At 31.1% G+C, this 27,626-nt stretch overlaps 3 protein-coding genes across 11 annotated transcripts in view; 2 read left to right on the top strand and 1 right to left on the bottom strand.

Moving 5' to 3' along the window:
• The first annotated feature begins 591 nt into the window (after nucleotides 1-591).
• Nucleotides 592-9,262, top strand: LOC122622836 (microphthalmia-associated transcription factor). Of its 2 annotated transcripts, none has more exons than XM_043801398.1 (9): nucleotides 592-925; nucleotides 4,887-5,223; nucleotides 5,276-5,395; nucleotides 5,459-5,887; nucleotides 7,057-7,077; nucleotides 7,298-7,457; nucleotides 7,515-7,756; nucleotides 7,815-7,979; nucleotides 8,037-9,262. In XM_043801398.1, the coding sequence occupies exons 1-9, from the start codon at nucleotides 750-752 to the stop codon at nucleotides 8,601-8,603; spliced, it is 2,217 nt and encodes a 738-aa protein (XP_043657333.1). In that variant the 5' UTR covers nucleotides 592-749; the 3' UTR covers nucleotides 8,604-9,262. The 2 variants fall into 2 exon arrangements, with proteins under 2 accessions (XP_043657333.1, XP_043657332.1); XM_043801397.1 differs by lacking the exon at nucleotides 592-925 and adding an exon at nucleotides 4,280-4,788.
• A 1,645-nt stretch (nucleotides 9,263-10,907) lies between these two features.
• On the bottom strand, nucleotides 10,908-16,862 carry LOC122622928 (putative dual specificity tyrosine-phosphorylation-regulated kinase 3 homolog). 2 transcript variants are annotated; one of them, XM_043801716.1, is made up of 6 exons: nucleotides 16,421-16,862; nucleotides 15,788-16,362; nucleotides 14,864-15,726; nucleotides 12,763-13,363; nucleotides 12,364-12,711; nucleotides 10,908-12,304 (listed from the first exon to the last, which is right to left on the bottom strand). In XM_043801716.1, the coding sequence occupies exons 2-6, from the start codon at nucleotides 16,200-16,202 to the stop codon at nucleotides 12,018-12,020; spliced, it is 2,514 nt and encodes an 837-aa protein (XP_043657651.1). In that variant the 5' UTR covers nucleotides 16,203-16,362; nucleotides 16,421-16,862; the 3' UTR covers nucleotides 10,908-12,017. The 2 variants fall into 2 exon arrangements, with proteins under 2 accessions (XP_043657651.1, XP_043657652.1); XM_043801717.1 differs by having other exon boundaries at nucleotides 14,864-15,723; nucleotides 16,421-16,858.
• Nucleotides 16,863-18,609: 1,747 nt separating this feature from the next.
• Nucleotides 18,610-27,626, top strand: part of LOC122622927 (calcium-dependent secretion activator) — a 28,169-nt gene continuing 19,152 nt past the window's right edge. For 4 of the 7 annotated variants that reach the window (XM_043801710.1, XM_043801711.1, XM_043801713.1 and 1 more), the window contains exons 1-7: nucleotides 20,186-20,567; nucleotides 21,984-22,104; nucleotides 22,852-23,019; nucleotides 25,830-26,005; nucleotides 26,072-26,303; nucleotides 26,360-26,610; nucleotides 26,691-26,705. In XM_043801710.1, coding sequence (XP_043657645.1) covers nucleotides 20,227-20,567; nucleotides 21,984-22,104; nucleotides 22,852-23,019; nucleotides 25,830-26,005; nucleotides 26,072-26,303; nucleotides 26,360-26,610; nucleotides 26,691-26,705 — 1,304 coding nt within the window. In that variant the 5' untranslated portion in view covers nucleotides 20,186-20,226. Of the gene's footprint in view, nucleotides 18,898-20,185; nucleotides 20,568-21,983; nucleotides 22,105-22,851; nucleotides 23,020-25,829; nucleotides 26,006-26,071; nucleotides 26,304-26,359; nucleotides 26,611-26,690; nucleotides 26,706-27,626 lie in introns of those variants that run through there. The other 3 variants (XM_043801708.1, XM_043801709.1, XM_043801715.1) reach the window with 3 other exon arrangements.

A 27,626-nucleotide genomic window follows, 5' to 3' on the forward strand; every position in this document is an offset into this window, starting at 1 on the left:
ACCATTTCCTTTCGTCTGAACCAGAAGGACGTGGAGTACATCAAAAATAAAAAAGGGTGAAAACCGATCATACAAATTCATTCTGTTAAAAAATGTCAATATTTTTTCTGTCGTATCGTTAGAAATGAAGAATTTGCTTAATCTCAAATTTATATATTTTATAGTACCTGTGATCCATGCGTTCATACAGACAGACGGATATGGTAAGATCGGCTTGACTATTGATGCTGATCAAGAATATATATACTTTATATGGTCGGAAACGCTTCCTTCTACCTGCAAAATACTTTTCAACGAATCTAGTATACACTTTTACTCTTCGAGTAACGGGTATAAAAATATTTATATTATATATTTTAAAGGGAACATTTTGTATAAAAAGTTTAAAAATTGAGAGATCAATAAATTAAGTTAAATTCCCCATTAAATATGTATATCATTCATTCATATCATAAAGGTGTATAAAAAATGTATCTTTGAATTTGAATGCGATAACTTACTAGCGTTTTTCTAAACGCTAAAAGCACGAAAAACGTGCGATCATTTACTGTCATTTTCTCACCACTATTAAAAGCTCTAGCCGTGTTATGAAATTTTAGGTATTCATTAGTAGATTCGCCTCTTTAACTGCTATGAGGCGAATTTCAGAACTGTGTATATAAGAATATAAAAATTGTCATAAGTATATTGTTAATTGGATATATAACATTTCCAAAGTCAAAATAAATTAATATTATTCAACCGCAAATATGACGGAATCTGGAATTGATTTGGGCTTTGATATGGAGTTTGATCTAAATATAAACCTGTTGAATGATAACGAAAATATGGATTTCTTACCAAATATTGCTGTAGCAGGCAGTACTGAGAATATGGAGTTCTATGAATTGAAATCTTCTTCACGCTGTTTACGGCCTACTGAAATGTAAGTAGCTTGTAATCTAATGTAAATATGTATATTGCACATTAAATTCCAGTCAGCGTTGTCAATGCCTGAAAATCATGTTAAAATGTATTTTCATGATCATGTACAGATAAATATGTATGAAATGTATATATTCAGAAATGTATATGTATGTATAAACAAATGTACATCCTTTTTCATATGAAGATATGTGTGTACTAGCATCATATTTGATGTATGATTAGCGCTATATTATAATCTTATCAAGCAAACATACAATTGTATGAATTTAAACTTGTTAAAGTATATATGTGTCTATGCAATCGTATAAAACATGTACATACGCATAAAAGACAAAAGAAACATATGTATCTACATTTACTGATTACATATTAAATTACATAAAAAAAAGTGTACATATATGTATACATTTACATATGTACACAAGGAATAACATTTTGATGTAATAAATGTAAGTATGTATGTACGCCTCATTCATATTGACTTGAAACCACCATGCTTTTTGCTCAACAGTGGATTTCTTACGGAAGTAACATTATATGAGTTCTATTGGCAGAAATCTTTTTCAACTAAAGAGAGTTGTAACTTGTATTTATATAAAATTGTACGTAATTAGGAATTCCAATTTTTGTTATTTATAATTTATAATTTATAATTTATAATTTATAATTTATAATTTATAATTTATAATTTTTTTATAATTTATAATTTATAATTTATAATTTATAATTTATTTTTAATTTATAATTTTTTTATAATTTATATTTATAATTTATTTTTTTTTTTTTTTTTTTTTTTTTTTTTTTATTTATAATTTATAATTTATTTTTAATTTATATTTATAATTTATTTTTTTTTTTTTTTTTTTTTTTTTTTTTTTTTTTTTTTTTAATTTATAATTTATAATTTATTTTATAATTTATAATTTATAATTTATAATTTATAATTTATAATTTATAATTTATATTTATAATTTATAATTTTTTTATAATTTATAATTTATAATTTTATTTTAATTTATAATTTATAATTTATAATTTATATTTATAATTTATAATTTATAATTTATAATTTATATTTATATTTATAATTTATAATTTATAATTTATAATTTATAATTTATAATTTATAATTTATAATTTATAATTTATAATTTATAATTTATAATTTATAATTTTATAATTTATAATTTATAATTTATAATTTATAATTTATAATTTATAATTTATAATTTATAATTTATAATTTATAATTTATAATTTATAATTTATAATTTATAATTTATAATTTATAATTTATAATTTATAATTTATAATTTATAATTTATAATTTATAATTTATAATTTATAATTTATAATTTATAATTTATATAATTTATAATTTATAATTTATAATTTATAATTTATAATTTATAATTTATAATTTATAATTTATATTTATAATTTATAATTTATAATTTATAATTTATAATTTATAATTTATAATTTATAATTTATAATTTATAATTTATAATTTATAATTTATAATTTATAATTTATAATTTATAATTTATAATTTATAATTTATAATTTATAATTTATAATTTATAATTTATAATTTATAATTTATAATTTATAATTTATAATTTATAATTTATAATTTATAATTTATAATTTATAATTTATAATTTATAATTTATAATTTTATAATTTATAATTTATAATTTATAATTTATAATTTTAATTTATAATTTATAATTTATAATTTATAATTTATAATTTATAATTTATAATTTATAATTTATAATTTATAATTTATAATTTATAATTTATAATTTATAATTTATAATTTATAATTTATAATTTATAATTTATAATTTATAATTTATAATTTATAATTTTATAATTTATAATTTATAATTTATAATTTATAATTTATAATTTATAATTTATAATTTATAATTTATAATTTATAATTTTATTTTAATTTATAATTTATAATTTATAATTTATAATTTATAATTTATAATTTATAATTTATAATTTATAATTTATAATTTATAATTTATAATTTATAATTTATAATTTATAATTTATAATTTATAATTTATAATTTTATAATTTATAATTTATAATTTATAATTTATAATTTATAATTTATAATTTATAATTTATAATTTATAATTTATAATTTATAATTTATAATTTTATAATTTATAATTTATAATTTAATTTATAATTTTATAATTTATAATTTTTATAATTTATAATTTATAATTTATAATTTATAATTTATAATTTATAATTTATAATTTATAATTTATAATTTATAATTTATAATTTATAATTTATTTTATAATTTATAATTTATAATTTATAATTTATAATTTATAATTTATAATTTATAATTTATAATTTATAATTTATAATTTTATAATTTATAATTTATAATTTATAATTTATAATTTATAATTTATAATTTATAATTTATAATTTATAATTTTATTTATAATTTATAATTTATAATTTATAATTTATAATTTATAATTTATAATTTATAATTTATAATTTATAATTTATAATTTATAATTTATAATTTATAATTTATAATTTATAATTTTTTTTTTTTTTTTTTTTTTTTTTTTTTTTTTTTTATAATTTATAATTTATAATTTATAATTTATAATTTATAATTTTATAATTTATAATTTATAATTTATAATTTATAATTTATAATTTATAATTTATAATTTATAATTTATAATTTATAATTTATAATTTATAATTTATAATTTATAATTTTATAATTTATAATTTATAATTTATAATTTATAATTTATAATTTATAATTTATAATTTATAATTTATAATTTATAATTTATAAATTATATGAATGTATGAATTATATATATAAATTATTAAATGAAAAGGTACATATCAATATATCTAACACCACTTCGGCAACAAACTTGTCTATACACATAAGAATTTTTGTTGTTTACTCTAATAAATACCAAATACACAGCATATGTGTGAATAAAATGACTTAAAAATTGCAAGGTGGTTTTCTATTCAAGGAGAGGAAAAATATCTTTTTAAATTTTAAGGTATAACTCTGTTGTTATATAATTTTCTAAATATTGTTTTTTTATCAAATGAAGAATTGATTTCTTGAAAACTATATATTATTTATCTATAGAGGATTTGTAAAAAATTCTGCAGAGAGCGTGATATAAGTATTTTAATTTCGTAGTACCCTAAAGTTGTGACGACATATATTAGTATTATTTTGAGGTAGCATGCGTACAAAAGGCCCTCCTTTCACATTTGCTAGCTAGACAAGATCAAGGTCTTTAAAATATCCTAAATAGTTTACCGACTGTGAAGTAAAATGTTTTCTTGCTGGACCAAAAAATATATACCCAGCTCAGTAGAAGAAAAAACGACTGAGAAAGTTTCATCTATGAACAAAAATATTTCAACAGAAGTTGAAATGGACAAAAAAGAAATGGTTGCGCCGATTATAGAAAAGCATGTTCCTGAGTTTCAAGATTTTCTGAAGCGGGTTCAGACCTTGCAAATGTCACACAACGATTTAGACAATCAAGCTAACATCTGCAGTTCCATGGATATTGAAGTCGGCGAAGAACCTCCTGCGACATCTTATGCCGATAACATAGATAAAGCATGTCCCTTATCAGTACTGCGAACATCTGATTGTAATTGTATGCCACTTGGTATGACAAATATTCGTGTAACAGTTGGTATTGATAAAGATTTAGAAATGATTCTTGAAATGGATCCGAGTATTGTAGATTTGGGGGATATTAGCATTGCCGAAACTACAGAACCGCGCATAGTGGGCTTACCTCCACTTTCGGGTGGGTAGGTATATAAAATTACCTTTTTGTTAAGGTTATACATTTATATTTTAATTTTGTAAAATGCTTGAAAATGTATTCTCTTTATTATTACCTGAACAGACCGACATTTAAAACGGCTACTCCCACTTCACGAACACAACTAAAACTGCAGCTACAACGGGAACAACATCAACAGCAACAAATGATGATACAACAACAGACACTAGACACTGCTCTGGACCCAAAAATGCACCTATTGTTTGGCAGTGGGCAGGGGCCCATGGAATCAGAATTCATTGACAGCGGTAGTACCAGTGCTTGTGGTAGCGGGTCATCCAGTTTAGAACAAATGTCACAGTTAGTGCAAATGGACAATTTAATTGACTCGTCAAGTACAGTTAAGCTTAAAGTTCCTCTACAAAGTATCGGAGTAGATGTGCCGCCACAAGTGCTGCAGGTATGTATATCCTAAAACAAAAATATACAAGTTGTACGAAAATAAATTACAGGTCAGTACAGTGCTGGAAAACCCCACCAGGTATCATGTTATCCAAAAGCAAAAGAATCAAGTAAGGCAATATCTCAGCGAATCTTTCAAGCCGTCTATGTGGGGCTGTCATACCAACGAAGTAAGGCCTTAAAATTGTTTGGTCAGAAAATAAATTAATGTTAGGATATTATTATAACTACAGATAAAATTAGCAAATAATTCTGCGTCAACGGGAAATCTTCAGAGTTCATCTTTTCAGAAAGGTATATGCGACCCTTTGGAGCGTACAGACAGATTTGTTTGCGAAAGGGCTGTGAGTGCTAAAAGAATTATGCCTTCCGATGACGCAATGCCCATTTCCCCATTCGGTGGTAGTTTCGTAAAATGTGATGACATAGATCCAAATGAGTCAACTATATTGGGACGAAATAATCAACGTTCTGGGGATCCAGAAAATGCCCATAAAACCACCCAGTTGGGATTTGCTAAAGCTAATTCAAGCCTAAGTTCTACGCGTTCTTCTTCAGGGATTGTTAATTCAATTCGAATTTCCAGCACAGCAAGTTCTTTACAGTCTAATTCAGCACCTATTTCGCCGAGCATAAGCTCGGTTGCAACGAGTGTTTCTGAGGTGAGTAATCCAATGCTCAATTGGCAAACAAATTAGTAGTCCTTAAAAAAATAATATTTGCAAGAATAAAAAGAATAAGTAATAAAAATACCCTTAAACTCCAAAGAATTAAAATGTACATAAGTATTTTTTGTAAAACAAGAACAAGGCAATAACTTCAATTTTTGGAAAAGTTGCTGTTAACTGTTATATTAAAGAATTTTTATATTAATTAACTTATTAAGAATCGTGCGTTTAACCAAAAATGAAATCAAAATCGAAGATTATATCAATTTTCATTAAAAAAAACATGCTTAACAAGAGAGATCGCTGTAGTCGGCTTTTCCGACTAGCCGTTACTCTGCTGGTGAAAGTTCGAACGAAAAATTTTCGGTATATCGATTTAAATTGGGGAAAAAACTAATATTTTTAAAAATCTAAAAATTGTTCAATGGCGTGGCCGTTCTGGAGGCTTGTCGGCGTTAGTAGGAGCGTGGCACAACATGTTTATGGTATACCGATACAAATTGGCACATAATAGAACGAAAAAAAAGGAAAAAATTATCAAAAGAGTGGGCCTGGCAGTTTTTGCCGGTTTGTGCGTGTTACGGTGGGCGGGACCAAAAAGTTTTTGGTATACCAATAGAAATTGAAAAGACAAAGCAAAACGAAAAAAAATCAAAAAAGTTTTTTGGCCAGTTTGTAGGCGTTAGAATTGACGTGGCAAAAAGTTTGTTAGAAAATCGATAGAAATTTACAAGAGTGATAAATTATTGAAAAAAATCAAAACATTTTTTTAAACGTGTGGGCAGTTTTGGGCTGTTTGTGGGTGTGACAGAGCGTGTTGCAAAATCAGACAAGAAACTTGCGCTGCGGTATATTTCTGGACTCTGATAGCTTTAATAGTTCCCGAGATCTCAAGATCCTAAGATACGGACCAACTGACGTCCGACTCGGCTAGTGATCCTAATCAAGAATATATATACTCGAAAACGCTTCCTTCTACATGTTACATAATCTTCAACAAATCTAGTACACCCGTTACTCGTGGAGTAACTCTACGAGTAACAGGTATAAAAATATGTAATGTAAATACAATTAAATATATATATTTTATTCAAATCAGTCTACTTTACTCAGATTTAATTTGTATTTTAATAATTAGTTTATTTATTTATTTAAATTTACAGCTACCATCATTCGACAGCGATGTAAGTATACACCGATTTACAAAAACTATGATGCAATTAAAATGTCTTTGTAGAACCAAATAAAATAACCATATATAACCATGTTTGTTAACGATACAGGGCGCTATTTTATCAACGATGGTTACATGTATTTAACGCTTTTATAATAGTAATAGTCATTATAATTGTTCTTATTGTTTTTTTTTAAACTTATATTATATAAACTTCATATTCCTTTCAGCCAGATGACATCTTTGATGATATATTGCAAAATGACTCTTTTAACTTTGATAAAAACTTCAGCTCTGAGCTTTCAATCAAACAGGAACCTCAAAATTTAACTGATGCTGAGATGAATGCCTTAGCGAAGGACAGACAAAAGAAAGACAACCATAATATGAGTATGTGTATATAATAATGCTTACAAAACATTTTAATACTGGTATTGTTCATTTCAGTTGAGCGAAGGCGCCGCTTTAATATAAATGATAGAATAAAAGAGCTTGGTACTCTTTTGCCAAAGGGCAGTGATGCCTTTTACGAGGTGGTTCGAGATATTCGTCCAAACAAGGGGACAATCTTGAAGTCCTCTGTTGACTACATTAAATGCTTAAAACATGAGGTGACTCGCTTAAGACAAAATGAGTTACGCCAGCGTCAAGTGGAGTTGCAAAATCGAAAGCTCATATCTCGAATAAAAGTACAATTTACTAGCTTACGTTTTATTCTGTAGTTTAAGGTAATTCTTTTTATTTAAGGAATTGGAAATGCAGGCCAAGTCCCATGGAATTTCTTTATCAGACTACAACCTAACATCAGTATCAGCGCCTGCTCAACCTAACACTTATCTTAAAAGTTGTAGTCTGTCGCCTTCTGTTTCTCGGAGTCGTCGTTCCCTTTTTGATATACCTGTTGAAAAAAAAGTAAGCCTAAGTATACAAAAAAATATGAATTACTAACTTATTGATTTACTTATAAAGATGCAAGTGATTAATGGTACCGATGTAAATTTGGGAATGAATCAGATCGATGAGTTTATGGAAGATTGCAAATATGCAGTACAAGGCGGCGACCCGATGCTGTCATCGCATAGTCAACTCCAATCCGCGCCACAATCACCGAGTTCAAAGCAATTGAATTGTCCAAGTTTTGAACCAAAGAATTTTTCGGAAGCTGATGAAAGTCCTTTTAGAGGCAAATCCAATTTAGTATCAGATGACTGTTGCGGTATAAGTTGCAGTGCTTCGCGCTTTAATCAACACCAATTGCCTGCACGTGAGGGCCATCCAAATCATTCTCACCACACGCGTATACGAGAAATTCATAGTTTTTCCGATTCGGTTCAAAACTCAGAGTTTAGTAGGCTTGAGCATTGCGATGATCCACTTCTTCCATCTTCCCATAGGTCACTTGGCACATTAGAAGAAGATAAACATAATTCAGTTGATATGTCTGCAGTCATGGTAAACGACTCCTTTTCCTCTTTGGTAGATGACAACAGCGAAACCACGATTCTTACATCTGACACGTTGGATATTGAATTGTAAATGATCAAATTTTAAAAATTCAGAATAATTTCTACAAGGCTTAAATGGACCTAAAATTTGTTTAAAGTTAAAAACTGTGAAGAGTCCCTTTGCGTACTCAGCGAACTTTAAAATAAGATGCGCTAGTATATGTGTAGCCCGTTTTTTTAATTCATTTGATCATTAAAAACGTCTTAATGCTTCCTATAACCGGTATAACCAAATTTGTTACGTAAGTTGTAGTAGGAGACTGTTGGACTATGAGTAAACAAATATGTATATATCAATAATTAATTCCAAGAAGTACATAGGCACAAATAAAATATAGAGAAGAGATAAAAGATTGTAAAGTTTTCAAGTAATCGGGGTTTTTTTTCGCAAGACTTATGATCTTCAGCTCAAAAATATTTTATTGAAAAACCCGAAATGTTGTGAAAGTTTTTAAGCGATCTATCATAGAAATAATACTTAATTTAAAGTTGCGTTTGTAAAATCTTTATCGTCAGGTATAGTTTCGGAGCGTCTTCCTTTTCTATTAAGGAGTTGTGATAATTGTTTGTATTAACATGGACAAATGTTTTATGTATAAAATAAGTTAAAGATTCCTAAACTATTGAATATAATCATTTTGTTTGGCTCAATATGTATTACCGGAATGTTAATAAAATTACTAGTGCCTATGCAAATTTTTTTAAACTTTCGGCTTGTGGGCGTTAGTGTGGTCGTGGTAAAAAGTTTAAAAAGTTGATACCCGTTATTAGCAAGTGAAAGTGCAAAGGCGAAATTTTAACACTGACAGTTTTTGGCTGTTTGTGGGCGTTCTCTCTAAGAAAAATGTGAAAAAATATGAAAACATTGTTCAAAAGTGTGGGCGGGGCAGTGCTGGGCGATTTGTGGGCGTGGCAAACAAATGTTTTGGCAAATCGATAGAAATTTACAAGGCTAATAAGAAATGAAAAAATATCAAAACATTTTTTAACACTGTGGGCGTGGCCGTTTTGGTCGGTTTGGGGGTCTAGAGTGGGCGTGGCAACATGAACAAACTTGCGCTGCGTCTAGGTCACTGCAGTCTGCATGCTGAATCTCAACTTTCTAGCTTTTATAGTTCCTGAGATCTCGGCCTTCATACGGAAGGACAGAAAGACGGACATGGCCAGATCGACTCGGCCATTGATCCTAATCAAGAATATATATACATTATATGGTCGTAAACGCTTCCTTATGCCTTTTACACACGAATCTATTATACCCTATTACTCTACGAGTACGGGGAATAAGATCCCGACGTTCATACGGACGGTCAAACGGACATGGTCAGATCGACTCGGCTATTGACCCTGATCAAGAATATATACACGCAGCACCAATGTAAACATACCCTTTGTCATTAGAAATTAGTTTGCTGATATTATAAGCGCTTGTCGAAGTTTTAACTTACCTTTCATAAATGCAATAATTCTTCTGAATAAAACATAAAAAATGTAAGCTTTTATCTTATAAACAGACCTAATAAAACTGATTTACCTGATCGAAAATTTTAAATTTCTTACCATGTCAAAAAAAAAATTATAAATAAAAATTATACAAAAATTATGAAAAAAATTATAAATAAACATAACATTTCTAAAAAAGTTTGGTCGTAACAGTTTTTTGTGGCTTGTGAGAGTGGCCAATTTTTGTTTTTTGTTATATCAAAATAAATTACGAAAACAATCGCAACGTTTTGAAAAAATATTGCGCAGTGTAGGCGTCACTTCTAAAGGTCCCGAGATCTCGACGTTCATACGGAAGGACAAAACGGACATGGCTAAATCAACTCTTCTAGTGATTCTGATCAAGAATATTTATACTTTAAAGAATCCGAAAAGCTGTAACATACTTTACAACGAATCTTGTATATACCTTTCTCTACATGTAACGGGTATAAAAATCCCATCGTCCAATGAGAGAATGAATAACCGAGCTGCTGATAAACATATAATTTTGACCTGTGGCCAAACCCCAAAGCAAACACAACCCACCACCGTTATTGAGTCCACCACAAGGCATTTATAGAACTGATTGTGTCAGATTGCTTTTCAAAATTTCATTAATAAAATAACATTCTTTTTCATATGAATTTTAGATTTTTATCTATTATTCGAAGTATAAGTTTATACAACGCTTTTAAGGTAACAGAAATTTTTAAAAATGCGTATAAATGGTTTAATCAAAATATGAGATATTACATATATGCAAAATGAAAAATATTCATTTCCATAAAAGAAATTTTATTACAATTTCATTGTTAGCAGTTCATCAAAGATAAATAATGCAATAAAGGTATACAATCTTGTATTGGGGTATTTATTCAAAAAAGTTCCCAAAAATAAAAAAAAATTTCTAACATGTTTAGTAAGCCTTATCCGAATATATTATTCGGGTATAGTGTTGTTATACCCCTGCAGAAGAGAATAATATATTATTAATCAGCCTGCAACGCAGTGAAAGTTTCCTTATAAAGTATACACATATATATTTCTGTTTGACCGACTATTCGTTTCTACGCAAACTTTTTAATAGGTATTCTTTCTGCAGCAGGATCTTGTTTTTCATAATGTTTTCCACCCAGGCGAATTCCACCGATTTGAAAATTCGGAGTTAAATTTTATTAAAACCGTGCCACTTTTTATAATTAAATGGTCGTACCTGTAAGGGCATTTATATAACTAGCCCAACAAAATTTCTACCTAGGCAAAAAACACTGTTTTGAAAATTCTAAATTATTAAATAAATAATATAAAACTTGGCAAAGAACAATGTTTTATAAATTCTGAATTATTACATAAAATATATAAAAATTGGATGACATTATTATTTTACATCTATTTCAGTTTCATTCTTTTTTTAAATTTTAGAAATACGATTCAAATTGTATACAAATTGGAAAACTATAAAATAGATAAAGCTGCAATAACAACAATCCGAAAAACATAGAAAACTCAGAATTAAACATTTTACATCTTTTTCGGTTTCATTCTTTTAAAAATTTTAGAAATACTATTCAAATTTTATAAAAATTGGACGACTTTAACAAAGATAAAACTGCAATAGCAACAATTCGAAAACATAGAAAACTCAGATTTAAACATCTAAAACCGTGTTATTTTTTATAATTAAAACATGGTATTAAATGCAAAGCTATATAATCTTCGTCTAGCCAAACAAAGCTTTCTTTTTATTTTCTTGTTATAATTAAAATGGATAAAATTTTAATTTAACTTTGTGAGATCTTTTCTGTCCATGTTCGGTTTCATGTCAATACAATAGCAATGCAAATCAGGGCCAAGACTTATTTAGTTTATCACTTGTATGGCAGTGCATTGTCAAATAATTTGATAACATAAAGTTGACCTTCTAATCTTAAATGGCTTATTGCATATTGTCATAAATTAGCTACATATCCTTTGATTGTACTTTTAATTTATTCGAATTAAGCGAACCATTTGATTTTCCAATAATGTCGATAGATTTATCCAATGTGTAATTGCTAGCTATATTAACCAAAGACTCTTGTGCAACATCTACGGTCATAGAACCTGAGTTAAACGCGTAGCCATTATTTTTCGATAGTAAGTTTTGTGTTGTTGACGCCGAGTATTCTCCCAAAGCATCTAAGTTTGGGGCTTGTTCCAAATGTGTCAATGAGTTGGCCGAGCTGTTTAACGAGCCTGAGAATAACCCTAAAATATATTTAAAAGTTGACAAGAGTTTAATATATAGAAAAAGATGATAAAATTACTGTTATTTTCATTGTTATTCATATACGGAAAATATCTCGATGGCCCGACATCCACAGCGCTAAGACAACTCATTCCCCCGGAGTCAGCAGAATGCATTGGTGGTATACGCGGTGATACAACTGTAGTTTGCCTAAAACTTTCTACTAGAATATCAGTGTTCATCATAGGTTCTATTGTTGCGGTTGATGATTCTGGAACGGACTTTATAAGTTTAAAGTCAGTTTCTGGAACACCATCATGGTGAATACGAAGACTGGAATGACTGTTGTCCCTTTTAATCGTTAAAGATATAGATGTGGCAGGCGTTGATGATGCCGTTATTTCGGCTGCCGAGTTCTTATTTTGTCCTGTAAACAACATTCATTTAAAAACCTCATAACTGTATATATCGAATTTACCTGTAACTGGGGTTTCGTTCCTACTAACACTTAAACCACTCACCCCACCACAGCCACTTGAGCTACTTGGCGGTCTCGGTAAGCGACGGCGAAGCCATGGATGTTTTAGAGCCTCAGAAGGTGTTAATCGCTTGTCTGCATCCCATTCAAGGCAACCACGTATAAAATTAAGAAAGAGGGGATCTTTGCATCCATCCAGTGCTTTAGATAGACTTTTTGAGCATGGCGGGCCCCTTTGTTTGCCACGACGTGACTGTCCGCCAATTAGGACCACCATTCCATCAGACATGGTACGAACCGTACAATATCGAGGATACCCCTTTGGACTGAAAAACGATTTTGACCTCTTCGAGCTGGCTAGTATATTTTTATTGGGCATTCCTAATACTTCAATAATGCAAGCCAACTGATCACTTTCGTTTTCACCAGGAAACAATGCATGCCCTGAAAGCAGCTCTGCTAAAATACAACCCAACGACCACATGTCGATAGCTCTGCCATATTTTGCCCCCAAAATTACCTCTGGCGCGCGATAAAAACGTGACTGGATATATGTGTATATACGCTGGTTCTCGAAGCATGACGACCCAAAGTCAATTACCTATAAGTAGAAAGAAGATATAAAATTAAAATTTGTACTACTAATTTACACCTTTAAAGACCTTTGCGCAATTTTACTTCTTTCTTTAGACGGAAGCATGTCTTAATTTGGTAAACAACAATTTTTGATACGACATAATTATACCCGTTACTCGTAGAATAGGGTATAATAGATTCATTGAAAAGTATGTAACAGGCAGGAGGAAGCGTTTCCGACCATATAAAGTATATACGTATATTCTTGATCAGGATTAAGTTGATCTGGCCATGCCCGTCTTTTCGTCCCTCTGTCTCTCCGTATGAACGTCAAGATCTCAGGAACTATAAAAGCTAGACAGTTTAGATTCAGCATGGAGACTCCAGAGATATAGACATAGACGCAGCGCAATTTTGTTGACCCATGTTGCCACGGGCCTATTGTCCACAAACCGCCAAAAACTGCCAAGCCCAAAAAATGTTGATATTTTGTTTAAATTTTTGTAAGTCTTGTAAATTAATCTCGATTTGCCAAACATCTTTATTTCCGCGCCCACTCTAACGCCAAAAACTGTTAGTGTTGAAATTTCTCCTTCGCACTTCCACTAGCTGGGTAACGGGTATCAGATAGTCGCGGAAGTCTGCTATAGCGTTCTGTCTTGTTTCATTTATTTTTTGTCTTGTAAATTGTAAAAACTTTTTACCACGGAAATTCCCACAAATTTTGGCTGCTTCCAACACAAATGACGTAAGTTACAAAGCATGAGTAGCCAAAAATTACTTCTTGGCCGTGTGATACAATGATGCCAACTAAGGTCTTAGAGGCCAAAAAAGTGCTATAATGCTTGTCTCGGGTTTGCAGACGAGATGAAATCTTTCACGCAAAAAACGCGTGATGGAAATTGACCCCAAACAAATTAATTTTTCAAAAGTTTGTGGTTTGACGGCGTTATAATTGGCGTGGCAAAAACTTTTGTATTAAATCGATAGAAATTTATAAGACTGATTACATAATAACAAAAAATAAAACATTTTTCTAACGTGTGGGCGTGGCAGTTTTGGTCGGTTTGTGAGTGTTAGAACGGGCGTGGCAAGGAACTTCCGCTGCGTCTATGTCTCTGGACTCTGCATGCCTAATTTCTAGCTTTTATAGGGGATCTCGACGTTCATACGGACGAACAGACATGGTCAGAGCGACTCGGCCAGTGATTCTGATGACGAATATATATTTTATGGTGTTGGAAACGGCTTCTACTACCTGTTACCCCCGTAACCCCTTGATTGCGGTTTGTGGACGTTAGACTGAAAGTGGTCAATGTTATGGCTCTCCATAGTTAGCGAGCTCGCGACCTTTACACGGACGGCCATGGCTATATCGGAACGTTTCATTTCTTCTACCTCTTCATTTTTCGAGTAACTGACATATAATTGATTTCCTTCATGTTAAAAGCCTGTATACTTATAAGTTGGGCTCTTTTAATGCAACATTGTATAAATAAAATAATCACATAGAGCATAGACTCACCTTTATACCAGAACGTCCTTGTTGCTTCAGTAGCACATTTTCTGGTTTCATATCGCAATGAATGATGTCATTTTTATAGAGTGCATCCAAACATTGTAGCAAAGAGTGTGCAAACTTTCGCACCAGCTGCAAACTGAAGCCCTTAAATCCATTTTTTTTAATTAATTCGTAAAGATTAATGCTGAGCAGCTCAAATGTTATGCAGGTATGATTGCGAAAAGTAAAGTAATCAAACATGTGAATGATGTTCATAGTGTTATATTTATCGTGACGGCGTAAATGATGAAGAATTCGAATTTCCTCTTGGGCCTGACGGTGAAACCGCTTTTCATTGCGCACTATTTTTAAGGCAACATGCTCGTGAGTTTTATGATCATACGCTTTAATAACCTGTCCAAAGCTACCTTTTCCGATTATCTTTAGCATTTCATACCGATATGCCACATGATCATGCGGTACATGAATGTAAGCGCCTTGTTCATTGTCGTACTCAGAATTATTTGGGCCATAGACCCCTGGACGCTTCTTCGCGTTAGCGCCAATAAAATATATCTGCGGATAAGTTAGTATTTCTGTTCGTTCGTAGGGTGTTAATTTATTCATATATAAAATCATGACTTGTTGTGGGGAAACGACCAGTACCTTTGGTTTCTCGTGTAATTCGCATTTTTGTTGGCCAGACATAATAATTTGCTCGTGAAATAAAAATGTGTGGTTTTCCATTGCTGAAGATTCTTTGACTAAAACTAGAGGTTCACATTCGGGTTCAGATTTTGATTTGGACTTTTCTGAAATCGTACCCAAATACAAGCCAGGAACATCTGTTTTCTTTGAAGTTGATGTTACACTAGGCAACGATACTGCTATAATTTTAAATACAATTAAAAGGATTCAAATGATTATTAATGACAAAAATTTGGTTACCTTGCATAGACTCCGAAATTTCGCAGCATTCGAACATGGGTAAAATTTGAACATCTCCAGGGTAATTGGCAATATTATTTGATGGCTGCGAGGGCAAGTCTTTACTATCATTAAGCATTGCCGATGGTTCAAAGCTACTGCTGAAAAATTGCAATCCACTGCCCCGGTATGAATTACGGTTCGATTTTTCAAGATTAGTTTGAGCAATACCAGTATGTGTAGAATTTTGGTTAATCATCGGAATTTTTATCTGAGGTAGTGATGTAGGAGGTGAAAGTGCTTTTGAGATTTTTTTGTTTTCCAGAGGAGTTGTGTTTATATTATTTTCAGCTGTATATACGCTATTTTTGTTTATCGCGGCTGTTCCAGAAAATTCCATAAGATTTTTTTTTTTTTCTTCTTGAGAACCGACCATAGTGCGACCCCACTTTGGTTGTTGTTATTAAAGTCGATTTTATTTCGATTGCTTTAAATTAGTTTAGTTTATTAAATTTCATGTTATTTACTCTCCCAGGATACACAATTATTTAATAAAATAAGAAACAAAGTTTTGCCTTATTACGATAATGCCGCAACTGGAATAAGAAGCATTAGGTTTAATTTCGATTTTGTGCCTCTAGCATCTATACATACTATTTTATGTCGACCATGCACTGTCTTTTTATAAAAATATCCTATTATTGTGTCCAAATAAAACGAATTTCCGAACACGAAATAGCATCAAAGTTTTATATATTTAGGCTCTTATAAATTTGAAAACTTTTATTATTTATAGAAGTTTGTATGTATTAACATATGCACATACATTACGAACAGTTGGAATGCACAACCAAAACAAATAGTAACATAAATTGAGTTTATTAGTTTCGGCACTCGTGCTTAAAAATTGTATTAATTTTCTATACCATATTGTATAACAAATGTAATATAATAATACCTAAACGGCAATACTTTAGGGATATTGTCAACACTGAATTTAGTTAAAGTACATGTATATATATGTATGTACATGTACATATATTACACATTGCCGAAAGCTTTATCAAAACAGATTGATCAAAAATGAACTGAGTTCTCAATTTTTTGATAATTTGATAACAAATTTATAATTTACAAATTAGTAAAATTAGAAATTGGTTCATTGTACAATTATATTTGAATACACAATTTTCAGAGCAAACCGAACAAAGAGAAGAACAATGTGACCGTGTCAAAACCGTTATAACATGCCACCCGGATGACACGTACTCACAATAGCGTTTTAAGATTGATTTATAACTTAAATCAACAAAGCACCATTTAAAATAACTGGTGGAAACCATTTTGTTTTTAAGAACTTATTTTGCAACTCAAACATAAAAACCGCTATACATACAAAATTATGTATCAACTTCTGCGACGAAAAATGGTGTATTCAAATATAATTGTACAATGATTAGATTTCTAATTTTACTAATTTGTAAAATATAAATTTGCACTTTATATATACACTTACGCAATTATCAATAACCAATCCGTTTTCCATCGCGAGGAAAGTGACTTTACTACGTGTTATGTATCATTTGCAAAGCTTTTGAATTGCAAGTTAAAAAAAAAGCCAAATAAAAAAACACGAGTGGTATTATACCAAATTAGAGACTGAAAAAATGCCTTTTTTCCGTCGCTTTGTAAGGAAATTAAGACAGTTCTTTTTACATCCATATAATATTTATTTAAATTTGTACCTGAGGTACAAAAAAATATTTTTTTCAAAATTGAAAATTGTAATTTAACCAATTTTCAAGGATCTTGTAGGATTTATCGCCGTTGACATCGTAAATTTTGTAAGTCATGCTGGACACATTTTTAATTTTGAATCAACAAACTAAACATTTTTTTTACTTAAGGAGGGTTTTTCGTTGTCGATGAACTAAAATCTTTTCGAAATTCGAAAATTAACCCTGTCAAATAGGCTCCGAAAAACAAAGTTAGGAATTTCCACAACAACTTTCGTTGTAATTGCTGTCAAAACGAAATACTTTTGTTATCACTTTCACAATTGTGAAGAACGAAATTCATTGACAACATCTTTGGAAAGAAGTCGCGGCGAAAGTTTTTGTGGCGTTACTACGTTCAATAGCTGAGTAATGGGTTTTTGATAGTCGTGAAGCTGGACAATAGCGTTCTTTCTTGTTTATATTTGTATTGCCAGTTTCTATCGATATGCCAAAAACATTCACTTTCTCCGAAGAAAATAATCTAGTTTGACTAAAACATTCAATATAATGTTATCTAGAAAATCTTTTTAATTTAAAATCTCGTTCAACGAACAAAATTTAACGTGTATATTTTTATATTAAGGCATAATTTATTTAAGTTAGGGTCTCAGAAATTTAGCGTTGAAGACCAGAGTCTTAACGGTAGTAACAGGGCCACAAACATTGATGTTATCGATAGTTCCATCGATTTTTAATGGGTTCCAATAGCTGAGTAATGGGTTTTTGATAGTCGTAAAGCTGGACAATAGCGTTCTTTCTTGTTTATATTTGTATTGCCAGTTTCTATCGATATGCCAAAAACATTCACTTTCTCCGAACAAAATAATCTAGTTTGACTAAAACATTCATTATAATGTTATCTAGAAAATCTTTTTAATTTAAAATCTCGTTCAACGAACAACATTTAACGTGTATATTTTTATATTAAGGCATAATTTATTTAAGTTAGGGTCTCAGAAATTTATCGTTGAAGACCAGAGTCTTAACGGTAGTAACAGGGCCACAAACATTGATGTTATCGATAGTTCCATCGATTTTTATTTCTGCTTCTGGCTTTACTATTCGTTAAACGAAGACCACTTTTTCCTACGTGATTAAAAGTGAACTGTTTGAATAGAAGTAATTGATTTGTGAAATAAACCTAATGTCGTCTTGGAAATACATAAAAAATATATTGTCATTGATGATAATATGAATTTCGTTTTCTCACGTACTCAGTAAATTAATGCAATGTTTAGTTATCGTGTAACTGAAAACCCTATAAAAAGTGGATAAGCTTTATTGATAACGGGTTTCTCAATTGTGTATTGTAAGATCAATACATTGTCGACAAGTATAAAACCAATATTTAAGGTATTTTAAGCTATTAACATCCATATAGTTATTGAGCGATTTTTCCACCCTTAAGGGGTGGTGGTAAATAAATAAATTGTTATATATACATACATATTTCAGACGGTGGGGTGTTACAAATATTTACCTTTATTTTAACATAATCAAAATAAGATTTCATCTACTGCAGAGGTCCTTGTTTACAGGACGGTAAATGATTTTTGGATAAAAAAAACAGCACCCATTGTTACTCCGTTAAGTTATTTACATTGTTACATTCTCCTTTTTTTGCAAATTACCCAACAACTGGCGTAACTTAAATGTAAATAAGCTATTTATAAATAACAATTTAAATAAATGGTTCTTAGGTTTTTAATAAAAATGAATAAGAGAAACAAGCTTAAGTTTTCGTTGCTTCAATCAATGTAATCAATAGTAATATTATAACTAATAGAGAAAAGAGTGGTATAGTCGTGCTTCTTGATTTTCAGATACGATATGGGATTTTCAAAAAAGAAAGGAAATCTTTTCTTGGTGGCACATAGGCGCCACCTATTGCTAAATACTGTCTGACGTCATAAACTCTCTTCTCATCGTTTCGGGTCATAAAATAGTTAAACTAACCTTTAAAAAAGGTAAAAATAGTTTTAAAAAAATATGAATGGTAGCTAAAAAAAACCCAATGACATTGCAGTGACATGTTTATGAATATACTAAAGTAGATATGTGGATTTATCATAAAAATTGGAGTACAAAAACAATAATAAAATTAATAAAAATGTTTTAAATGTGTGGGCGATACAGTTGTGGGCGTGGCAAAAAGTTTTTTGACAAATCGATAGAAAATCACAATACTTATAAAAAATATGAAAACATTTAGAAAAAGTGTGGGCGTGGCATTAGGCTTTTAGTATTAGGCTTTTTGTGGGAATGGAAAAATTTGGAAGTCATTTTACGCTGCGGGTAGGTCTCTGAAATCTGCGTGCCTAGTCTCTACTTTCAAGCTTTAATAGTTGAGATCGACTCGGTTATTGATCCTGATCCCTGATCAAAAATATATATACTTTATTTAGTCGGAAACGCGATCTTCTCCTTAAAAAGTATGTTGCTATAGTAGCACCAGGAAATATGTTTTAAATTTTTCGAATGTTTCTTTGGAGCTATATGATCTACAATTTTTGTTTGCGGTTTGTGGGCTTTAACAAATTTGCGCTGCTCCTATGTCTCTGGAATCTGCATTCTCTACTCTATGAATAACCGGTATACAAATTATGTCTTATAATATGATCTTTAATTCTTTTATTTGTAGGACTAAAAACCAAATAATCGTGTTCCAGTTATTCATTTACCATGATTGATCCCAGTTCAAGTGAGGAGGAAGGAGATGATGACCCTGTTGCCAACGTTTCATCAAAAGGCCGTCTTACAAATGCGCCCAAAGGAACAAGTGCCGTTTGTATAATTGGAGGATCATCAGGATCCGTTGTAGGATCAAATATTTCCACATCTGGCTCTAATAGTGATTTGATTGGAAATCTAAGACAATCCAATATTAGTTCTATTGGTAACCGCAATGATGCTGGAAACATTAGTGTAGCAGGACCAGGAGCCACCTCTAACAAAAATGAGCAAATATATGGAAGCCGAGTTGATACCGGAAATCTTGAGGTACCCAGCAATGGTATCCCCAGGTTCGTATAATGTGCATACAAAGCAATTTTTTTAAACATATTGCAAAAACAATTTCACTTGCACTATGTTTTTTTTTATTTAAAGCTTGGGGGTGTATTTTAAAATTTATTTCATGAATATGAAATATTCCGTAATTTTCTTGGTCCTGGTCAGTGATAGACACATTTTTTGATGCTCTTAAAACTGCATAGTAATAATACTTCTTCATTAAAATTTTAAAATGAAAACGTTTGTCCTTTTGTTTACTTGTACGTGTGTCTGTCAAAACATATCAAAACATTTTTCTAAAGGGTGGGCGTGGCAAATCGATAGAAATTTACAAGACTAATACAAAAATAAAAAAATATCAAAACATTTTTCAAAAGTGTGGGCGTGGCAGTTTTGGGCGGTTTGTGGGCGTTAGAGTGGGCGTGGCAACATAAATCAACAAACTTGCGCTGCGTCTATGTTTTTGGAGTTTGTATTCTTAATGTCAACTTTCTAGCTTATGTAGTTCCTCAGATCTCGAATATCATACGGACGGACAGACAGACGGACATGGTCATATCGACTCGGCTATTGATCCTGATCAAAAATATATATACTTTATATGGTCGGAAACGCTTCCTTCTACCTGTTACATACTTTTCAACGAATCTAGTATACCCTCTTATTCTATGAGTAACGGGTATAGTTAGAATAGATATAATAGGATAAAGTATATTATAGTCAGAACATAATACTCTGTAGAGGTCATGCAAACTCAAAGTTAAATCTACAATGATTTAGCCGATTAACCAAGACGGGACTATAAATTTCACCACGTAGAAGCTTACAAATAAAGAATGTTTCGCATCGTTCTACGTTTAGCTAGTTTTTTTTAACCGATTCAATGCGGTTCGAGTGAGCAACGTATTGTAGACTCCAAAAACGTGATCCATACTCACGGACGGTCAAGTGAAAAAAATAAGGTTTTGGTAATTAAGGATCAAATTCTGTTGACCACCTTTTTATAAAACCAAGCACAACCCTGGCCTTATTGCCAATAGGCGAAATCTGAAAATTTTGGCCACACTTAGTGTGCCTAAAAACCAAGCAAAAATTGTTTTGCCAACAATTTTGAACAACGTATTGATTTTTTTTTACGATTTTACAATTTTTTTTGGCGATTTCTACCGATATGCCAAAAAAGAACTTTCTATTTTAAATATCTTCCTAGCTTAGTAACGGGTATCTGATAGTCAAGGAAATCGAATATAGCCTTGTTGTTTAGCATACTCAGCTTCGTGTCTTCTCCTGGTTCTTCTTTACAGTTTGTCTATTGACGTCTATCCCTTTTGACTAAAATTAAAATCTTTTTACACAAAATATTTAAAATACACAGTATAATGTCAGTATAACACAATAAAGCAACAACAAATTTTTTAATCTAACAGTGGAATTTCGCAAGAAACTTTAAATCAAAGTGTTGGATCTTCAAGGGCCAACTCATTGCCAAGGCCATTGTCACCGACGCCTTCTTTAACCAGCGAAAAACCTGAAATTGGAGAGCCGCACGTGAGTAGAAACAGATATCTTGGTATACCGTTAAAGGGTGAAACAAGTTTTAAAGGTCTTGTTTTATTTAAATTAAGTTAGAATTTAAGTTATTATTATTGTTTAAAATTGTTGAATTTTTTCAGGTCGACATCAGAATTAAAAATGATGTGTAATTTTAAGAAAGATATGTTTATATAGTACATATTTATACCCGTCACTTGTACAGTAAAAGGATATTCCAGATCCGTTGAAAAGTATTGAAGGAAGATAAAGGAAGAGTTTCTGACTCTATAAAGTAGGGGTAAAATCAATACTGTTAAGATGGACGTCACAGACGTCATCACAAATCGTCAACGTAGGGTGGACGTCAACAGGGGCTCAAATCCATCTTAGTATCTTTTCTTTTAATTTTTTTCCGAAAATCTATTGTTTCCGTTTTTTTTGCGATTAGAAATTTATTAAAATTTGTATGTCTGCTGCGTGTGTTATGGCTTTCGGTTCTTTTAATCCCTGGTATATATCGGTAGCTGGCCGGCATAAGAGCGACACCTCAAAAAAAGAGCAGGCAAAATATAGTAAGTAAAAGTATGAAATGTGACAGCGGTTACTAAGTGATCGAAAATTAGATTAAATAATTTGGCAGCATCGAAAGATAGCTAGTTTTCGAAGACATGTGAAATGTGGAGCCCAGCTAAAGGGTTTTGCCTGAAATTATTTAAGGATTTAAAATTTATAAACCTAAACTAAATTCTCTTTTTTTTTCAGGATAAACATGAACGTGAAGAAGAGGAACGAAAACGACGAATTCAACTTTATGTATTTATTTCACGATGCATTTCATACCCTTTTAATGCTAAACAGCCCACAGATATGACTAAGCGGCAAACCAAAATAAATAAACAGCAGTTGGAAATTATAACTCAGCGATTTCAAGTAAGATGACAGAGTATTATAGTTACCCGTTACTCGTAGAGTAAAAGGACATATTAGATTCGTTAAAAGTAGTACCAGTTAGAAGGAAGTTATTGCTACCATATAAAGTACACATATTCTTGATCCGAGATTTATATTTGCCGAGACGATCTGGCCATGTTCGTCCGTCCGTATGAACATCGAGCCGCCCAAAACTGTCACGCTCAAACCTTTGTAATTTTTTTAAAATTTTTTCCCTTTTTAATTTTTTTTCCAACTTCTATTGATATTCCAGAAAATTTTGGTCTTTAAGTCTTTAACAAGAGAGAACGCTATAGTCGAGTACCCCGACTATCTGATACCCGTTACTCAGCTAGTGGAAGTTTTTGCCGGTTTGTGGGCGTGGCAAAAAGATTTTTAGCAAATCGAGAAAAAATGTACAAGAGTAACAAAAATGTAAAAAAATATCGACAAATTTTTCAAAAGTGTGTGCGTGGCAGTTATAATTCTATATTCACGGTAACATCATACATATGTACAAGAAAACACATAAATACATATACATACATATATACAATATATATATATATATATATATATATATATATATATATATATATGTATATCCGTTTTTTCGTTCCTGACTTGTACTTAGTGCTTAGAGTAATTGTGCTTGTGTTTTTAGTGCTTAGAGTAATTGATTGCAGCAGAATCAATTAAATCACTTATGAAAAGCCAAGCCAGATTCAAGAGCAATTTCACGCGTGCACTGGCATGGGTTGAGCAAGTGGAGGTTTTTAGTGCCTAGAATAATTGATTGTAAGAGGATCAATTAAAATCACTTATAAAAAGCCAAGCCAGAGAGAGGAAAAGAAATTTCACGCATTCACTGGCATGGGTTGAGCAAGTGGAGGCAACTACATGGGCAGAAATTCCTACACGTATAGAGCTGCTCCACGGCGTTTGCAAAGAATTAATGGATCAATTAAAATCACCTACGAAAAACCAAGCCCGATTCAAATCACGCGTTCACTGGCATGGGTTGAGCAATTGGAGGCAGCTACACAGGCAGAAACTACTACACGTATAGAGCTGCTTCATGGAGTTCAACCAGTTCGGCGATTTTATACCTCTTCACGATGATGTCTTTCTTTTGTTGATCTCTTCTATATGAAGCAAAATATATAAACGCGATACTCATCGAAAAAGTTAAGGCCTTACAGCCAAGTACATTTACAGCATTGCGGCTTTATTCAAATAGGCTTTAATCAAACAAGGACGAATCTAAGAGCACAATTTATAACAAGCAGGATACACAAAAGTTTCATCCCCTAAAATCCTGCTTGAGGATTGACGTAGATGACGCTTTTTCGGGATCAAAAAGTGAGGATAAGATACTTTTAAAGCGATTAGAGTTGGTTAAATTGATCCCATCTTATTCAAACGGGCGGGAAAAAGGTAAAGGTTCTTTGTCTGCACTTTAATCCCGGAAACGACTTGTACCTAAATGTCGGCCAATCTGTACACCCTGATTGCAAAAATTGATCTTGGACTTTTGGCTCCAATTGTAATACAATTTAAAATTCTTTACCATATACTTTGACTATTGAATTTGATTTGGACTGACAACATACGTCATACATGTTCAACGATGCAGACCTCATCTAAACACCAAGGCAAGCCTGGCGTCATGTAAACTTCAAATCAATTCCTGACTGTGCGTCCAGGGGTCTTAGTGAAATGAACTTTTATGGCTACGAGACAAGAATATATACTCGGTAAAGTTAAATGTCTCTCGATTCGGCTTAAATCTTTCAGACAAACGCATTCAAGAAGAAGTCAAGTCCATTTTGTTGGGTGCAATGGCAGATGTAACTCTAATCCATCCACTTGATCAACTAATTATTCGAGTTTCTTTTTGGGATAAACTAACCTAAGCTCGCTAAAAGGTCTCCAATCTTCTTGGCTGCATTGCGGTGCTTCATCCCTTTATGTTGCAAGTATTGAAAAATATACTTTGACAACGACACAAATTTTGTTGGAGCAAATTCATCCCTATACGAGTTGCAGGACAAGAAAAAGAACATGGTCATCCACTCTGGCGGATGATAGAATCCAAAGGACTTTTATTTCTCCGAAAGCTCCAAACTGGAAATCACTGAACATCGCTTAGGTTTTGAAAACCTACCTAGGAAAGTACAACCTGGTATGAGCAGTCCAACTGAACACAAATACAGGAGATGTGATCAGATCAAACTACAAAAGTTGCCTTATTGCCTTATTCAGAACAGTGGTTCCGGGCGTGAAGGGATGTTCCTCAACTGTTGAAGCTTTAAAACACTATTCCATTCTATGTACAAGAAAACACATTGTATATATATATGAATATATCATTTCTTGGATTTAAAACAATATCTCAATATCTTATAATCGATGAAATCGATTTAAGCGATATCTTTCGACATGCCAAAAATATTTTGGGCACGCCAATTAATAAATACGCACGCCAATAAATACCCACGGTATCTAGTTTATAGTATTTATAGTGTTTTGACAGTTTCTACCGACACGCCATAAAATTTTGAAATTTCTACTTTCACTAGAATAACGCGTATCTCGAGAAACTCGACTATAGCGTTTTCACTTGTTAATGACACTAAACGATAAAATATTCCCAATTTTGCTGAAAAATTAGCTATAAATAACGTGAAGACGGGGATGCTGCCGACCATTCTATCTTAATGCTATTTGGTGCAATTTTTCAGTCTTTCTTTTCACTTAAAAATAAAATTCTTGCTTATCTCTTGAAATATAAAAATACTTTGTTTTAGGCGTTTCTTAAAGGTGAAACTCAAATAATGGCAGATGAAGCATTTCAAAATGCTGTACAGAGTTACCATGACGTTTTTCTTAAATCGGAGCGAGTTTTAAAAATGGTTCAGTCTGGGGCATCATCACAGCACGATTTTCGAGAAGTTTTTCGCAATAATATAGAAAAACGTGTCAGGTATTACAAGCAATTACTATAAAAAGATTTGTTGATACTTCATTAAACATAACTATTTTATTTAAGATCATTACCTGAAATTGATGGTCTAAGTAAGGAAACTGTACTAACTTCTTGGATGGCAAAATTCGACATTATATTAAAGGGAACTGGAGAAGAAGATTCTAAACGACCATCCCGGATGCAGCAATCACTAAATAGCGAGTTAATACTTTCTAAAGAGCAATTGTATGATATGTTTCAACAAATATTGTTAGTTAAAAAATTCGAGCATCAAATATTATTTAATGCCCTGATGGTAAGCTTATATTTTAATGATATTATTTATTTGACGGGTAAATATGAGTATTTTAGTTAGATTCTGCCGATGAACAAGCAGCAGCTATACGACGGGAATTGGACGGAAGAATGCAACGAGTAGGAGAAATGGAAAAAAATCGCAAGCTTATGCCTAAATTTGTTCTTAAAGAAATGGAGTCTCTTTACGTTGAAGAACTTAAATCGTCAATAAATCTTCTGATGGCAAATCTTGAATCTCTTCCAGTGTCAAAAGGAAATATGGATAGCAAATATGGACTCCAGAAATTAAAACGTTATAATCACAGGTTAATAAAACAAATTTATAAATATATAAATATTTGAAAAACCTGGTTTTTACACTTTTTTTTCTTGTTTTTACTTACAGTACACCGTCATTTTTGTAAGTTATAACAAATCACTGCATTGTGTGATTAAATAATAAAGTTATTTATATTTATTGGTATATAATACTCAAAGGGAAGGATACAGGGTTAATTAATTAATTATTGTCGATAATGGTAATTATTATTATATCACGTCACTCGTAGAGTGAAATGGTATTCTAGATTAGTTGAACAATATGTAATAGATAGAATAGTTAGGGCGTTTCCTACCCTATGAATAAACATTTTTGATCAGGATCTCTAGCCGAGTCGATCTGGCCATGTCCGTCTGTGTATAAACGGTTTTCATGTTTGTTTGAAAATGCCCACACCTACCAAACTTTTACAACTTTTGGCCACTCCCAAAAATGGCTGAAAACGCCCACACTTTTAAGTTGTGTTATGGGATTATTTGGCAAGTCAAGTTGTATCGATATCCCAAATCCTACACTCTAACACGCAAAAGCCGCCCTAAACTGCCACGCACACACTTTTTATTTTTGTCTCATTTTACAGCAAATTTTTACTGCAATACTCACGAAAACCTTATATTATAGTTAAGCAACAAGAATGGCCGGGAGAACAATAAATATTTTTATAAACCGTGGCAAATGAGCAAATTTGTATATAGCGTATTTATAACGTCAAGGGCAAAGAAGAAAATAAAAACCTAACAAAATAATTTGTTCAATCTTCTTCAAGAAATGTCTACGTTTCTAAAATCTGCTTGCATATTCTCAACTTCTTAGCTTTTAAAGTTCCTGTAATCACAGCGGTAATACGAAAAGACGGCCAGACGAACGGAGAGACGTATATAGCCAGACCATTGACTCTGGATCACTAGCCAGATCAATAATATATATATTTTAAAAGGTCGAAAACTCTTTTTTCTGCCTGTTTCAACCCATTTTCAACAAATAAAACCTTACTCAACGAGT

This window comes from Drosophila teissieri, chromosome 4 (assembly GCF_016746235.2).
Source record: "Drosophila teissieri strain GT53w chromosome 4, Prin_Dtei_1.1, whole genome shotgun sequence".
Classification (NCBI taxonomy): domain Eukaryota; kingdom Metazoa; phylum Arthropoda; class Insecta; order Diptera; family Drosophilidae; genus Drosophila; species Drosophila teissieri.

Bases quoted from the DNA above. Each gene is read 5' to 3' on its own strand.
- LOC122622836 (XM_043801397.1), top strand. From the start codon at position 4,295: ATGTTTTCTTGCTGGACCAAAAAATATATACCCAGCTCAGTAGAAGAA. The intron at 7,458-7,514 runs GTATGTGTATAT...TGTTCATTTCAG, and splicing joins GAAAGACAACCATAATATGA to TTGAGCGAAGGCGCCGCTTT. The intron at 7,980-8,036 runs GTAAGCCTAAGT...TTACTTATAAAG, and splicing joins ATATACCTGTTGAAAAAAAA to ATGCAAGTGATTAATGGTAC.
- LOC122622928 (XM_043801716.1), bottom strand. From the start codon at position 16,202: ATGGTCGGTTCTCAAGAAGAAAAAAAAAAAAATCTTATGGAATTTTCT. The intron at 15,727-15,787 runs GTAACCAAATTT...TTAAAATTATAG, and splicing joins AATTTCGGAGTCTATGCAAG to CAGTATCGTTGCCTAGTGTA. The intron at 12,712-12,762 runs GTAAATTCGATA...TGTTGTTTACAG, and splicing joins GAACGAAACCCCAGTTACAG to GACAAAATAAGAACTCGGCA.